The sequence below is a fragment of the Schistocerca nitens genome, chromosome 9 (genome assembly GCF_023898315.1).
Source record: "Schistocerca nitens isolate TAMUIC-IGC-003100 chromosome 9, iqSchNite1.1, whole genome shotgun sequence".
NCBI classification, from domain to species: domain Eukaryota; kingdom Metazoa; phylum Arthropoda; class Insecta; order Orthoptera; family Acrididae; genus Schistocerca; species Schistocerca nitens.
The window spans coordinates 53,975,849-53,990,092 of NC_064622.1; the positions used below are offsets into that span (position 1 = coordinate 53,975,849).

At 38.3% G+C, this 14,244-nt stretch overlaps 1 protein-coding gene across 1 annotated transcript in view; it reads right to left on the minus strand.

Moving 5' to 3' along the window:
- LOC126203406 (uncharacterized) overlaps nt 1–14,244 on the minus strand; it is a 169,160-nt gene that overhangs the window by 75,838 nt on the left and 79,078 nt on the right. The window contains exon 4 of the mRNA XM_049937710.1: nt 7,774–7,901. Coding sequence (XP_049793667.1) covers nt 7,774–7,901 — 128 coding nt within the window. The remainder of the gene's footprint in view (nt 1–7,773; nt 7,902–14,244) is intronic.

Here is a 14,244-nt window from a genome sequence, read left to right on the forward strand (position 1 = left end):
GTTAGTATCGAATGAAAGTAATTTTGTATGTTGACCAGATTCTAAGCTCTTATTTTAATTCCTAATTCTGTTAATGACCAAGTAATTATTTACCCTACAATGCTAATTCTAATTGCTTTGAGCACTTTAATGTTATCTACCCTGAGTTAATGGTGCATATCAACCTCTGCTTCAATTTTCAGCACTTCCTATAAATATCACTTAGAACACATTTTTATACTTCTTATTAAAGTTGGTCAATTATTATAATTAAATTAATTTATAAATAAATTTGTAGCACTTTAATTTTTCGCAACCCATACATGGCGCACACAGCACTGTTTCCACGAAGTGATATAATCAGTTGACAAACAATTCAGTCTGATGTCAGTCATAGCGGCTTGTTATGCTTGATCATTTAATGTTCACAAAATAATTTATGTTTATTTGATTTGAGCACCCCATTTGATATGGATCTGATACATTACGACGAGATGAGGTACTGGCAGAATTGAAGTTGTGAGTCATGCTCCAGTAGCTCAGATGGTAGAGCACTTGCCCGATAAAGGCAATGGTCCCGAGTTCGAGTCTCGGTCCAGCACACAGTTGTAATCTGCCAGGAAGTTTCATATCAGGTGCTGAGTGAAAATCTCATTCTGTCAGTTTTATTATTTTTCTATGCAATATGTAGATAAGTAATTAACAACTGTTCTGTTTTTTAGTATGTCTTGTGCTACTGAAGGTTTTTCAGATGTTCCTGATTCACCTACATGAACTAAAAAACTTTGTAGGGAACTACAGTTATTCTGACGAAGATACCCTTAATCAGTGTCGAAACAAGATGAATGCTAAAAAATTTTATGCCAGCAGTTTGCAGTTTTTATCCTTTATTAAAACTTAAATACTGTTGCTGTATATTAAACACATTCATGACTGTATGATTTTTACCAATCCAAGTATCCAAGTCTGTTACAAAGTACAAAAATATGAGAAGAAAATTCTTAAACAGATATATGGAAATTAACTATAACAATCATTGTTAAGAAGTGGGACTGTTACCCTCTTATGTAAAAGCCTTACTCAGCGTGAGATATTGGATAGAAATATAAGAATTATTTATATGCCTGGTGCAAGAAAAGAAAGAAAAAATTTAAAAAATCTGTGATATTTACAAAATGAAAGACAGACTAAGTTAATGAGCTCACTATTTATTCTTAAAGCTTTTAAACTATTTTTGTGGATTTTAATTATGATACTGATATTATGTAGGATTTTATTAATGAAGTGTTAGATAGTTATAATATTGTTACTTTTAGTAAGCATGAAGGTTGACTAAATTTAAATGTGTTTTACCTGTGAATAATCTTTTGTTACCATGTCTTTCAAAAGTCAGATAAAAAAATTTTTAATGCAATTTTTAATGACAGTGAAATAAATTTTATGCCAAAAGAAATATCCGTTTCATAAAAGATAGTTAAATACAACGTAATGCCAGAAGGTTCAGACCAAAATGTGGTTGGAAATGTGATTGTAGCTCTTACAGTTGGTATCGACACTATTAAAATGGAACATTCTCGTCAATTAAGGGTAGCCCATGAAGTATGTGACATTTTCAAGGAAAATTTATCTGCTACTCAGTGATCATTAATTGGATCCTTACATCGTGAGTGTCCAAAATTGGATTTTTTTATTGAATAAAATTCTGCTATTGTTTCTGATGCTAAAGATATGTACTTTATATGTATGAGAGCCATCATATCATTTTTACATGCCTTTCTAAAGCAGATGTGGTGTGTGAATGCCTAGCTCTTAGACTACAGTCAAACACAAAATCTTGCCTATAATTTTTCTTTATTAAATTTTGGTACCACTGTTTCCATAGCAACTCGTTTGTGTAATGTCTTGAACACATCAACTGTACTATGTGGAGGGATCTTTCTGTCGATACAAGTAGATTACTTCACTTTTCTCTCGTTTTTCGTGCACTTTCCTGTTGCTAACTTTTTGTAGTGATTGCATATTTCAACCTTTTTCATCCCAAAATGCCCAAGACGAAGAAGTTTAATTGCAGCCATATATTTTAAAGTAATCAACACAAGCATGCTGCTTGAAATCGTAAAAGTGAGGGGATTGTTATGCCGCAGAGAAGTGAGATTAGGCTTAAAAATTTGCTGGGCAATGCTTCAAAACGCAAGTTGAAACATCTGACCGAAAATCAACAACATGTTGGTATTGTTAACAGTGAAATAACGATTATATTTTAATTAGTAAGTCCAAGTCTACAGAAGTGGTTTTGTTTGTTGCTAAACGTAAATACTGCAATAGTGAAAAGTTCAAAAATTTCGTGTGAGGATGAAGAGTGAGGACGAAGAGTCCTATCCAGCAAACTTACAATGGAATGCCAAGTGTTTAAAGTAACAAAATGTACAGTGACATATCCTGTTACATGCACAAAATACAGCGAAGTTTATATTTGCGTTGCTTTTGCCCTGAAGTGCATTGCATATGCAAGAAAAGTGGTCCACATATTCTGTGCTATGTTAGATCTCCCACTGCCACCTGTCAAATGAAGTAATATGAACGTTTGCATGCTGCCCTAACGGAAACCAATGAAACATCTATGCAGAGGGCAGCGAAAGTAACTTTAGATATTTGTCAATCTACTGACATTGTTGCTGCATTTAACGATTCCTGACAGAAAAGATTCCATCCATCGCTGAATGGGATTGACACAGTTACGTCTGTAGATACAGGCAAGGCGCTGGACTAAAAATGTATGACGAAACAGTGCAAAGATTGTGACAATATGGTCCATGAACACAAATGTAATAAAAACTTGGAACGTTTCAGTGGAGGTGTGAGCAGCAACTGGGCAATTTCTATTTTTAGTAGGTCAGCTGCTAGACTTGGTGTGTCATCTTGTGAGGTGTAGTGGATCTACATCATGCCTATTTCGATGGAACATATGAGCAGTGGTAGTTCTCAGAATTTAACATCAGTTATTTTGGTATGTAATAGTGATTCAAAGTTTTTAATATCTTCTAGAGTAAACCGTCATTGTATTTTCCTAATTGGTTACACAATATGTTAGTTAACTCTTTTTGTAATTTGATTTACCCCCTTCTCCAATTTTTTCTTAATATCAGCTGCAGTCAGTCATCTACCTAAGATAATATTTGTGTGATGTGTTAATACAACTGTTACAGTTCTAGGACAGCATAGATTATAATTACACTCGTGAACAGCCAGTTTGCATCTGGGATGTGATACATCAACTAGTATGTATTCTGGTGTGCAGAAACTGAATACACATTTCAAAGTGTTCTAGCACGTACAATTTTTTTAGTTTTTAAAGGCTTTTTATTTTTCGTTTTCAGTATTTCGCTTTTTACTGTCCTGTTTTGATGTTTAAATGTTTGTTTTTGATTTGCTGAGGAGAGCTAGAAGATCTACAAATCGTCAATAAATGGTTGGTATGAAAGAGAACCTCAGTGAATGTTTCCTGTGAAAGAAAGTGCAAACTTTTTATGTTTAAAACTTACACTAAGTAAAATGGCAACAAGTAAATCTCGTTGCTTTCCAAACCACCCCAAAAACTTTTGTTATGTGTGGGAAATTCACTCCGAAAGTCCAAAGAAAACCAATCATTGGTTAAGAAGGCATATAAATTGTATTTTGATTGTCCCATTGGTGATCAAGATAAAAATGTTGCACCTCATATGCCCTGACTAACCTATACCACAACCTTAACTGAGTGGTTGAAAGGAAAACGCCGAGCCATGCCATTCGCTGTTCCGATGGCGTGGTGTGATCCTAATGACCATTATTCAGCCTGTTACTTCTGTCTTACAAATATTTTGGGACATTCAAGCAACACTAGACATAAAATAAAGTATCCAAAAGTATCTCAGTGCATTTGCCTTTGCCCCATGATGAGGGGTTGCCTGTTCTTTTCTGTAACTTGAAAGCCACAGAACCAGACACCATGTCAAGTGAATCAGAAAGTATTGAACATATAGAAGAGTACTGCCCTCAGTATCATGACATTTCGCCCCAGCTCTTTTATCAAAAGGAACTGAACGATTTGGTACGCGATCTAAGGCTAGCAAGCTGAACTCTTGCAGTCGAGGCTGCAACAACGGAACCTTCTAGTTCCAGGGACAAAAATTTCCTGTTTCAGATCAAGAGGTCCTTCCTTCGTTCAGTATTTCGATATGAAGGATTCATTGTGTGCCACCGTCAGGTGGCTTGCGGAGTAAGGATGTAGATGCAGATGTAAATGTAGATGTCAATGGTCTGATGATGGAGCTAGGTTTACAACATAATCCACAGTTGTGGCGACTATTTATTGACACCAGTAAAACCAGTTTGAAAGTAATACTACTACATAATGGCAATGCATTCCCATCGGTACCTTTGGCTTACGCAGTAGACATGAAACAAACTTAAGAAACCATGGCTTTGCTGCTTGAGGCAATCAAATATAAGGATCATGAAGGGCAGCTTTGCTGTGATTTAAAAGTTGCTGCACTCTTACAGGTTTACAGGCTGGATTCACGAAATACTGCTGCTTTTTGTGCCTTTGGGGCAGCCGTGACACCAAGAACCACTATACAGTCAAGTAATGCCCTATAAGGAAGTCAGTCATATGTTCCTGGAAACGTAAATGTGAACAATACCCCGTTGGTTGAGCCCTTCATATCAAGTTGGGCCTTATCAAGAGCTTCGTAAGCGCTCTGGATAAAGAAGGTGAGGCCTTCAATCACTTAAAAGAAAAGTTTCCCAAATTAAGTGACGAAAAGCTGAAGGAGGGTATATTTGTTGGGCCATGTTGTTGTTGTTCTGGTCTTCAGTCCTGAGACTGGTTTGATGCAGCTCTCCATGCTACTCTATCCTGTGCAAGCTTCTTCAGCTCCCAGTACTTACTGCAACCTACATCCTTCTGAATCTGCTTAGTGTATGCATCTCTTGGTCTCCCTCTACGATTTTTACCCTCCACGCTGCCCTCCAGTGCTAAATTCGTGATTCCTTGAAGCCTTAGAACATGTCCTACCAACCGGTCCCTTCTTCTTGTCAAATAAGAAAATTTCTGAAAGATCTAACCTTCGATACCAAACTCACAGATATCCAGTTAGCTGCTAGGTCTTATTTTAAAGCAGTTGTGAAGGGCTTTTTGGATAACAGAAAATACAAAAACTATGTTACCTTTTTGAATGATCTGTTGGACAACTATAAGAACATGGGGTGTAGAATGTCGCTTAAAATTCACTTTTTACATTGTCACGTTGATTTCTTCCAGGAAAATTTGGGAGCCGTAAGGGTTGGGCGTCGTGACACTTTCACCAAGCCATTCTTACCATGGAACACCATTACCAAGGCAACTGGAACCGCTCAATGATAGGTGACTACTGCTAGGGTGTTATTACCGAGAGTGATGAAATGGCAAACAAAAGAAGAGGTCGTCGTCACGTTTTTCTAATTTTCAAAAACCAAGGACGATTAAAGGTGAAAATATCTTCTGAACTAATTTGGACCTTTCATTGGCACATGCACATATATACTTAAGAAACAGTATTGATTTCAAACGTTTCTGAATGTGTATTTTTGTTTGACTTCATTGTGTCAATTTTCGCTATTACCTTTTTTATTATACTGTGTGTCTAGGAAATGTTGACATCATAGAGAAAACTGATTTTACCAGTGTATTCAGCACCCCAAAATTAGGTAAAGGTACCCATTTACAAACCAGATGTAGAAAAAAAGTTTAAATTTGTTAACTTGTGTTATCAGTAATTCTTGTGATGAACTTTTCAACCTTTTTATCATCAGCTAGATTTAATATTTTACTACCTCTACTACAGCTACATCTACATCCATACTCCGCAAGCCACCAGACGGTGCGCAGTGGAGGGTACCTTGAGTACCTCTATCGGTTCCCCCTTCTATTCCAGTCTCGCAGAGTTCGTGGAAAGAAAGATTGTCGGTATGCCTCATGGTTTCTTCGCGAGATATACGTAGGAGGGAGCAATATACTGCTTGACTTCTCGGTAAAGGATGTTCTAGAACCTTCGACAAAGGCCTGTACCGAGCTTCTGAGCATCTCTCTTGCAGAGTCTTCCACTGGAGTTTATCTATCATCTCCGTAACGCTTGGAATCGCTAACATTTGAATACTAATTGTAGTATTCGCTATAGCAATAGACTCGTCACATGTTTATATTTCTCATATTTTATTGCAGAAAACTGTAATGGTTTGTTCATTATTAACAGATGTTCTAAATTTTGTATTAATTTGATTAAACATTTTTGGATTTGTATTTCCTGTATTCAGCTTATCTCCTTTTCTGTAGTTAATTTTCTTTTTATATAGTTGTACCATAGAATTAAGGGTTTTTGTTATATAAATGAGCTTACTAATATTATCATTATTAAAGGCTATTTTACAGTCAACAGAACACACTTTAAAATTATCAAAAAATCTTGATGTTATTTCTTTAATGTCAAATGACTCTTTTTTCGACAGCTTGTCCTGTTCTTCTTGCTCAAATAGTTTACTGATAAATGGAAAATCTTGATCAAAAATCACTTGTTTTCTTCTCTTTCTGTTCAAGTTTTCCAAAGACAACATCATCAAATTTTTAAAAGTAGTTTATATTACTATATTTTTCCTACAGTAATCATGAAGTTGGACGAATGTGATCTGGTTCAATAGGTTTGGTATTTAACCACGGAAAAAAATATTAATTTAAGAAAGGAAATGATTAAAAAACGTGAGAAAAAGTAGGTAAATTTAAGAAGAATTTTTGGATTGCAAGGCTCACATAACATTTTGAGATTCTTGTATTACTGTGTAACTGGTACATTCCGACTTGTGGTCTGGTAATTTTATGTGTTTGATTTTCAGTAGATGTCTTCTCCACACTTACAAACGATTTTGACATATTTTCTACATTTTTGGAGGTATATATTGCATCTACTTAAACGATTGTCCCTAGCTGTAGGATTTAAGAAAAACAAACAGAATCTTTAATTTCTTGACAGTTTATACTGTTTTGGATTTTCGTTTCCACACTTACCAGTTTCATTGTTTTTCCAGGTTGACATTAATTTAGTGGGCTCATAGTTCATAACTGATTCTAAATGACCCTTATAATATACGTGTGCCATATACTTTCCACATACAGATACAACTCCGCTATGCCTACTTGTTTGATAAATTTTAAGACGTTTTTACATATAGATACGCTGATATTTATCCTCTGAATAACCATGTGAATGGAAGTCATCAAGTGACTTTTCCACTTCACAATGCTGGCATTTCTTGGACTTAACTGCTTATATTTACTACAAACCATATTTAGTAATAAATAAAAACAGTGTGTATTAAATATAATGGAATATCTAATGTTGTTAAACTGGTAACTCAAAAACCGGGAAATTGTAAATTAAATTAACATAATTATACTATCGAAGAATATGTAGTCAAGAGGCTTTGGCCTGTACAGTAGTATTTGAGGTGAAGTTTCCCAATTCTATTAAGTAAGTTCTGGGAAAGTACGAAGAAAAGGTACAGACGACTTCCTATCATAGTCCATTCCGAGCTATCGCTCTCTGTCTAAGAAACCCACAAAGATGAAAGACGTGGAGGTGGGTTCCTAACTCTTACAGAGACTTACACTCAGAGCGACGAAGATAACTACAGTGTGAACCAGATAAAATAGGAAACAGGCTCCGAGAAACGACAACTCACTACATACAGCACACCCCAAACAAGGAAAAAAGAAACATTACTTACCATGTGTTCGAATGCGAGTGGAATGAACAGTTGAGAAATGTATGTAACACCAAGTGAGTACAGCTGCGCAGTGTCTCGCCAGTAGGTGGAGAAGGATTCCAGGCGAACCTGCACCTTGGCCTTGAGTGCTGGAAAAGAAAACATACGACATACTAGAGAACTCAATGGATCATATTTCTTGTAGAAGCACCATTTTCACTTTCTGTCTTCACCAGGTTACAGAACGTATAAAAGTAAAAATTTACTTTTTTGAAACAAGATCAATGCACACTGCCGGAAGTGTTACAAGTTTTAGCATGGACACAATGACTAAACTTTACCAAACTCGTAGCACAGTATTTTTATCACTGTTGGATATATTGATCGAAGCTTCCTCCTTATGCGAACTTACTTTTAGTACTTTCAATACAGAAGCCAATAGGTTCCTATCTATGAAGAATCGTGTGGGTATGTGATGGCTGTTGTGTTTGGCTAACGCTGCTGGAGCTTTTCGGGGGTAGACTGCTTCACAGAATGTCAGGAGGATGTGCGCATGCATTTTATAGCCATCTTTCTGACTTTGAGAGTATTCGAACCTTCGGAATGAGTTACTTCAGAACATCATACTGACAGATCGTACAAACAGTGGGTTGTAGTGCAGTGACTTGAGAACGTGTGACGAGACGTTGGGCCCAGACAACAATGTGCCAAGAAGACCATTAAGCACTGGGAATCGATAAATGGAAACTGCGCTGTGATCGGGAGTTTCTACTTGTCCTTTGCCACTGACACCATGCCACAGACGATAGAAACTAGGTTGGTGTAAAGACAGAGTCAACTGGGACACTGAGGGGCATTATTTGTTGTTCAGCGATGGATTTCGCTTCTGTTTGTGACAGTCACATCGACGCTGCTTTGTCCTTAGACGATCTGGTAAAAGGTCTCAGGAGTGATTCTCGAGACACATACCGATCTATGTCCTGAAGTCACGGAGAAGGATGATATTGGATATATCAATAGGACTTATAACCGATCTTTTACGTTGGGATACATTTATTTTATTTTTTGTTAGATGTTTTCGTTAAATAGCTGAATAAATTGTAATTAGGAATAATTTAATTAAGCAGAGTAGGGAAGATAAAGTCAAAGAGATGTTCATTGGGCGGACATTGTCGTAACGTAACGTCATTGCGTTCTTCGGTTGTTAAAACTAGTCGTTTGTGTTCCGTTCTGCTGTTCGGTCGTGCGTGTATCTGAAAGGAATCAATTCGGGGACTAGAATAAACTTTCACATAATAGTTACGATTCGATGTTCCGACACAAGGGGTTAATGTCAGTGTTAATTTGAATTGTGGGCGACAGGATTAGTTTTGACAGATACGTGAAAACGGACGTAACGAAAGTTGTTCGCATATCATCTTTGAACGTGACTTTTATTTAATTAACGATTGCGGGCTCATTAAAAGCTATTATCTCATGATTAGGATCAATCCCTCTTTCCTCCTAGATAGTGATCATTCATTAACATTTACGTCATAAGAAAAAGGATTATTAATAAAAGTGATGTTAGATGACAATTACGTGTTATTCCTTTAGTGTGGAACCGACGTAATATCTCTGAAATGACATTGACATATAATTTGTGTTAAATAGTGAACAGAGATAGGAAGTAAATTGAAATTAGTGAACATTTGATACTGAGACAATAGAAGTAGAAGCGCTTAAGGTTTCTCTTCTCTAAAATGGCAAAATAGGCACGAACCTTAACTCAATAGTCGACATTATGTATTGCAAAGACATTAGCATTTCATACTTATTTTGACGACGCGTTGTTAAATAAAGGAACGTTAAATCTAAAAACATAATTAATAACAGCGAACTCCGCTTTAACAAACTGTATTGCGTGTCGTCATCGGGCAATAACTTCTCAACCCTGGAGACTTGTGTGGTGAAATTAGAAGTCGGGCATATAAAAAAAACTTAAAAATCCACTCAAGCTACAGTGGAGTCGGCACAACACGCCTGGGCAGTTATAGATTGCATTCAAATTTGTTGAAGAGAGTCTGAATGTTTTCCAGAATATGACAAGAATGGTAAGCACTGTTGTCATAGTGTTCATGTGCATGGAATTAAATAGCATATTCCAGAAGAATATTGCACAATCGGTAACACTTTCTATTACCACCAGTATGTTTCCAGATAGCCGCACAAACACGCCCTGTGACTCCTCCTTGCCGCTGACCAGTTAACCTCTTCTCTAGATTCAGTTCTCTCAGTACTGTTACCATTGCTCTGTAATAGTATAAATCAAAGCCGTTTTCTAGAATCCTGTACATCTCATGAAGTTAAGTGGACTGAAACACTTATCATTACAATTTTTCATTATTACTATTATTATCATTATTACTGTTATCAATAATATCGTCCCTCCGCAGCTGAAAGATTAGTGCGATGGACTGTCATGTGGAGGACCCAGATTCGATTCCCGGTACTCCCATGGATATTTCTCTGGTGGGAGGAGTGAAACTGGGTGCACTCATTCACGTGATGCCAACTGAGAAGCTGCTTGCCCGAGTGGCTGCGGTTCCATATCACGAAAGCTGACAATAGCAAAAAAGGCTGAGCACTATCCCATTCTGTTCTACTCCACAACCCATGAAGACACTGGAAGAGGATGACATGGTGGTCGGACGGTACCATGGCCAAGACAGGACCTATTGGAAGGAGTTAATGTTTATGTTATTAGTCTCACTATTATTATGTCTACATCAACAATTCAATTTTAACGATCATCTCTCATGTTAAATACAAGAGAGGGTCATAACATCCTCACCTTGCTAGTTAGATGCAAGCACACTCGAGAAAGAATTAGTTACTCTTAGGAGACGTAATACAAATACCGTATAACACTGTTTCTAGCGTTTCTCGATAATGGCCACAATTTGGAAACGAAGAGAGTCCATAAGCTGCTTTAGATATACCATATTGCGCAGAATCCTCTCGATATTGTCCCATAAAACTAAAGTAAGCATGGGAAAAAGCAACCGAAGTTTCTTCCAATATAAGCGCTCACCCTCGTTCTGCCAACGGCTTTGTTCAAATGTTCAAATGTGCGTGAAATCATATGGGACTTAACTGCTAAGGTCATCAGTCCCTAAGCTTACACAGTACTTAACATAAATTATCCTAAGGACAAACACACACACACCAAGCCCGAGGGAGGACTCGAACCTCCGCCGGGACCAGCCGCACAGTCCATGACTGCAACGCCTTAGACCGCTCGGCTAATTCGGCTTTGTTAAAGAGGGCGCAGGTGAGGACAAATGTTCGGGTCATGGTCTTGCCCCTGAGTTGGGAAAGTGTCCCTAAAAGGCGGAAGAATTAGCACTGACGAACGCGAGGAGGATGCAGATCGCAAAGGAAACCACTGCATTAGAGAAACGTAATGTAATCTTCAGGATTTGTGGCCTGTAAGTGAAAAGGTATCACGATAATGTCTCCGCTCGCAAAGATTCAAGAACCGTCGCGCAAGTACATCTCTTGGAGGGACTTCCCAGAGGACACGTGACCGTGAGAAAAAAATTGAATAACCAATGAAACGAATCGGAGCGTGGAACGACACAGGTCTGAACGTGGTAGGGAAGCTAGAAAATCTGAAAAAGGAAATGCAAACGTTCGGCCTAGCTATAGCAGAGGGTGGGAATGGGGGGGGGGGGGACGACGACGAAGCGAAATGGATATAAAATGAGGATTTAAGGTCATCAAAATATGAGGTAACATCAATTAAAGCAGAAAGTAATGTGATAGGTCGAGGATTCAGCATAGATAAGAAGGTGGGGCAGAGATTGAGTTTCTGTGAAAACCTCAGTGACAGGGTTGTTCTCACCAACCCTAATAACCATAGTTCAGGTTATACGCTGAGAAGAGTATAAATAGGTGGAGATAGATTTTGAGAATGTTGAACGTGATTTGCAGTTTGTAAAGAGAGATGAAAGTTTGATAATGGTAGATCCGTGGTCTACGGGTAGCATCAGGATTGGTAACGGACACATCCTCGGTCCCGGGTTGCATGGGTGCACCTTGTACCCAGTTACTGTTTGATTTTTGAACAAAAATTATCACCAGTGACCACTTAACAAGTGACCCTCAAGCTGACCACGGTCTTGAAAAGAGACTGGAGGAGCAAACAGGCGTTCAGGGCACTCTCTTGATCGTGTGATAATAAACTGTCCTTAAAAGGTGGAAGAATCAGCAATCATCAGTGGCATGAGAATGGAGATGGCAATAAAAACCTCTCCATTAAAGATATAAGGTTTACCCACAGGACATGTGGCTTGTAACTAAAAAGTGGCATGATCATCTGTCCATTGGCAAAAGATTCCAGATGAGTCCCCTTTTCAGATCTCCAGGACCGTCAAGGCGGAGGCTATCATGAGAAAAAGATGTAATAATAAGCGACAAGATAACATTCTATGCGAGAAGTTCGAACGTGGTAGAGAAGCTAGCAAATCTGAAAAGGAAAATGCGTACACTCAGTCTAGATGTAGTAGAGTCGGTGAAGTGAAACGGAAAGAAGATAAAGATTTCTTATCAGAGAAATGCATTGCAATATTAAAAGTTACGGAATAAGGTATAAATGGAGAAGAAATCGTTATGAACGAGAAGGTAGGACGGAAAGGAAGTTACTTGGAATCCTTCAGTAATAGGGCTATTCTTATCGGATTCGACAACAACCCAATGTCGACAACAATAATTCAAGTATACATGCTTATGTTACAAGAAAAAGATGTAGGAGTAGAGGAAGTACAAGAGCATACTGAATGGGTAATTCAGTATGCAAACAGAGAAGAAAATCTAACGATCATTGTGGATTGGAACGTCGTTGTAGGGGAAGGAAAGTAGAGAGGGTAGCGGGAGAATACGTAGTAGGAGTGAGAGAAGAGAAACCGATTTCAGGGGGAAATAGAGCATAATATGTTCGAGGATCACAACAGGATGACGTATACTTGGTAAACATCTACAGACACAGAAAGATGCCAGGTGGAGTACATCATGCTCAGACAAATATTCCGAAATCAGATAGTGAAGCGTAGGGCATACCCAGGAGCACATACAGACTCAGGTGATGATTTATTGATGATGAAGAGTAGACACGGTTTTAGGTACTTCCCTGCAAAAATAAGTGTGGATGGAAGTGGACTACCCAAGTACTGAGAAATGATGCGTTTGAAGTTCGCTAATGATGTGCTCACTGCGATTACGAGTCCCACAGTAGGCAATTGAGTTGAAGAGGAGTGGACATCTGTAAAAAGGGAAATCGAAAATATTGGACAGCAACGTAGATACAAGGAAAGTAACACAGAAGAAACCTTCAGTAGCAGAAGGAATATTGTAAAGGACCAACGAAAGTAGGAAGCGCAAAAATGTTCATGACAAACCAGCTACACAGATATATAAATCTCTAATGAATGAAATGAATAGCAAGTGCAGAGTAGACAAGGCCAAGTGGCTGCAGGAAAAATGTGAAGAAATCGAAAAAGAAATGCTCGTCGGAAGGACTGACTCAGCGTGTAGAAAAGTCAAAGCAACCTTTGGGAAGTTATAAGCAGGGGTGGTAACATTCGAAGTGCAATGGGAAGTCCACAGTTATACGCAGAAGAAAGAGCGGATAAGTGGAAAGAGCACACTGAAGGCCTCTGCTAGGGGTAGGAACTGTCTGGTGGTGAGAGAAGAAGAAACTGGAGTCGGTAAGAAAGAGGTAGGGAATACTGTGTTAGAGTCAGAATTTAAAAGAAGACTTTATATCAAATAAGGCAGAAGGGATAGGCTAATATTTCACCAGAATTTCTAAAATCATTGGGAAAGTGGCAATCAAACGACTATTCAAATTGGTGTGTACAACCTATACATACAAGATATCAAACACATAATTCTAATGATAGCGAGAGCAGAGAAGTGCGAGAAGTATCGCATAATGTGGTTAGCTGTTGGCAAAGGCACTCGCGTGGGTCGTATACCGCCACAGCCCATTAACACCAAATTTCACCGCATTGTATTAACGGATAACTTCTTCGTACGTCCCACATTGATTTCTTCTGTTATTTCGCTGCGTGTTGCTTGCCTGTTGACGCTGACGACTCTACACGAAGACCTCTGCTTTCCGTAGTGAAATGAAGGCCGTTGGCCACTGTGTTGTATGTGGTGAGACGTGATGTCTGAAGCTTGGTATTCTCAGCACACTCTTGACACTGTGGGTCTCGGAATAATAAATTCACTAACAATTTCTGAGATAGAAAGTATCAAGCGTCTAGCTCCAACTACCATTCCGCGTTCAGAGTCTGTTAATTCATGTCATGCGACCATAATGACCTTTTCACATGAATCAACTGAGTAAAAATGACACCTCCGCCAACACACTGCCATTTGTGCCTCGTGTACGCAGTACAACCGCTATCTGCACATGTGCATATAAGTATCGCATGACTTTTGTCA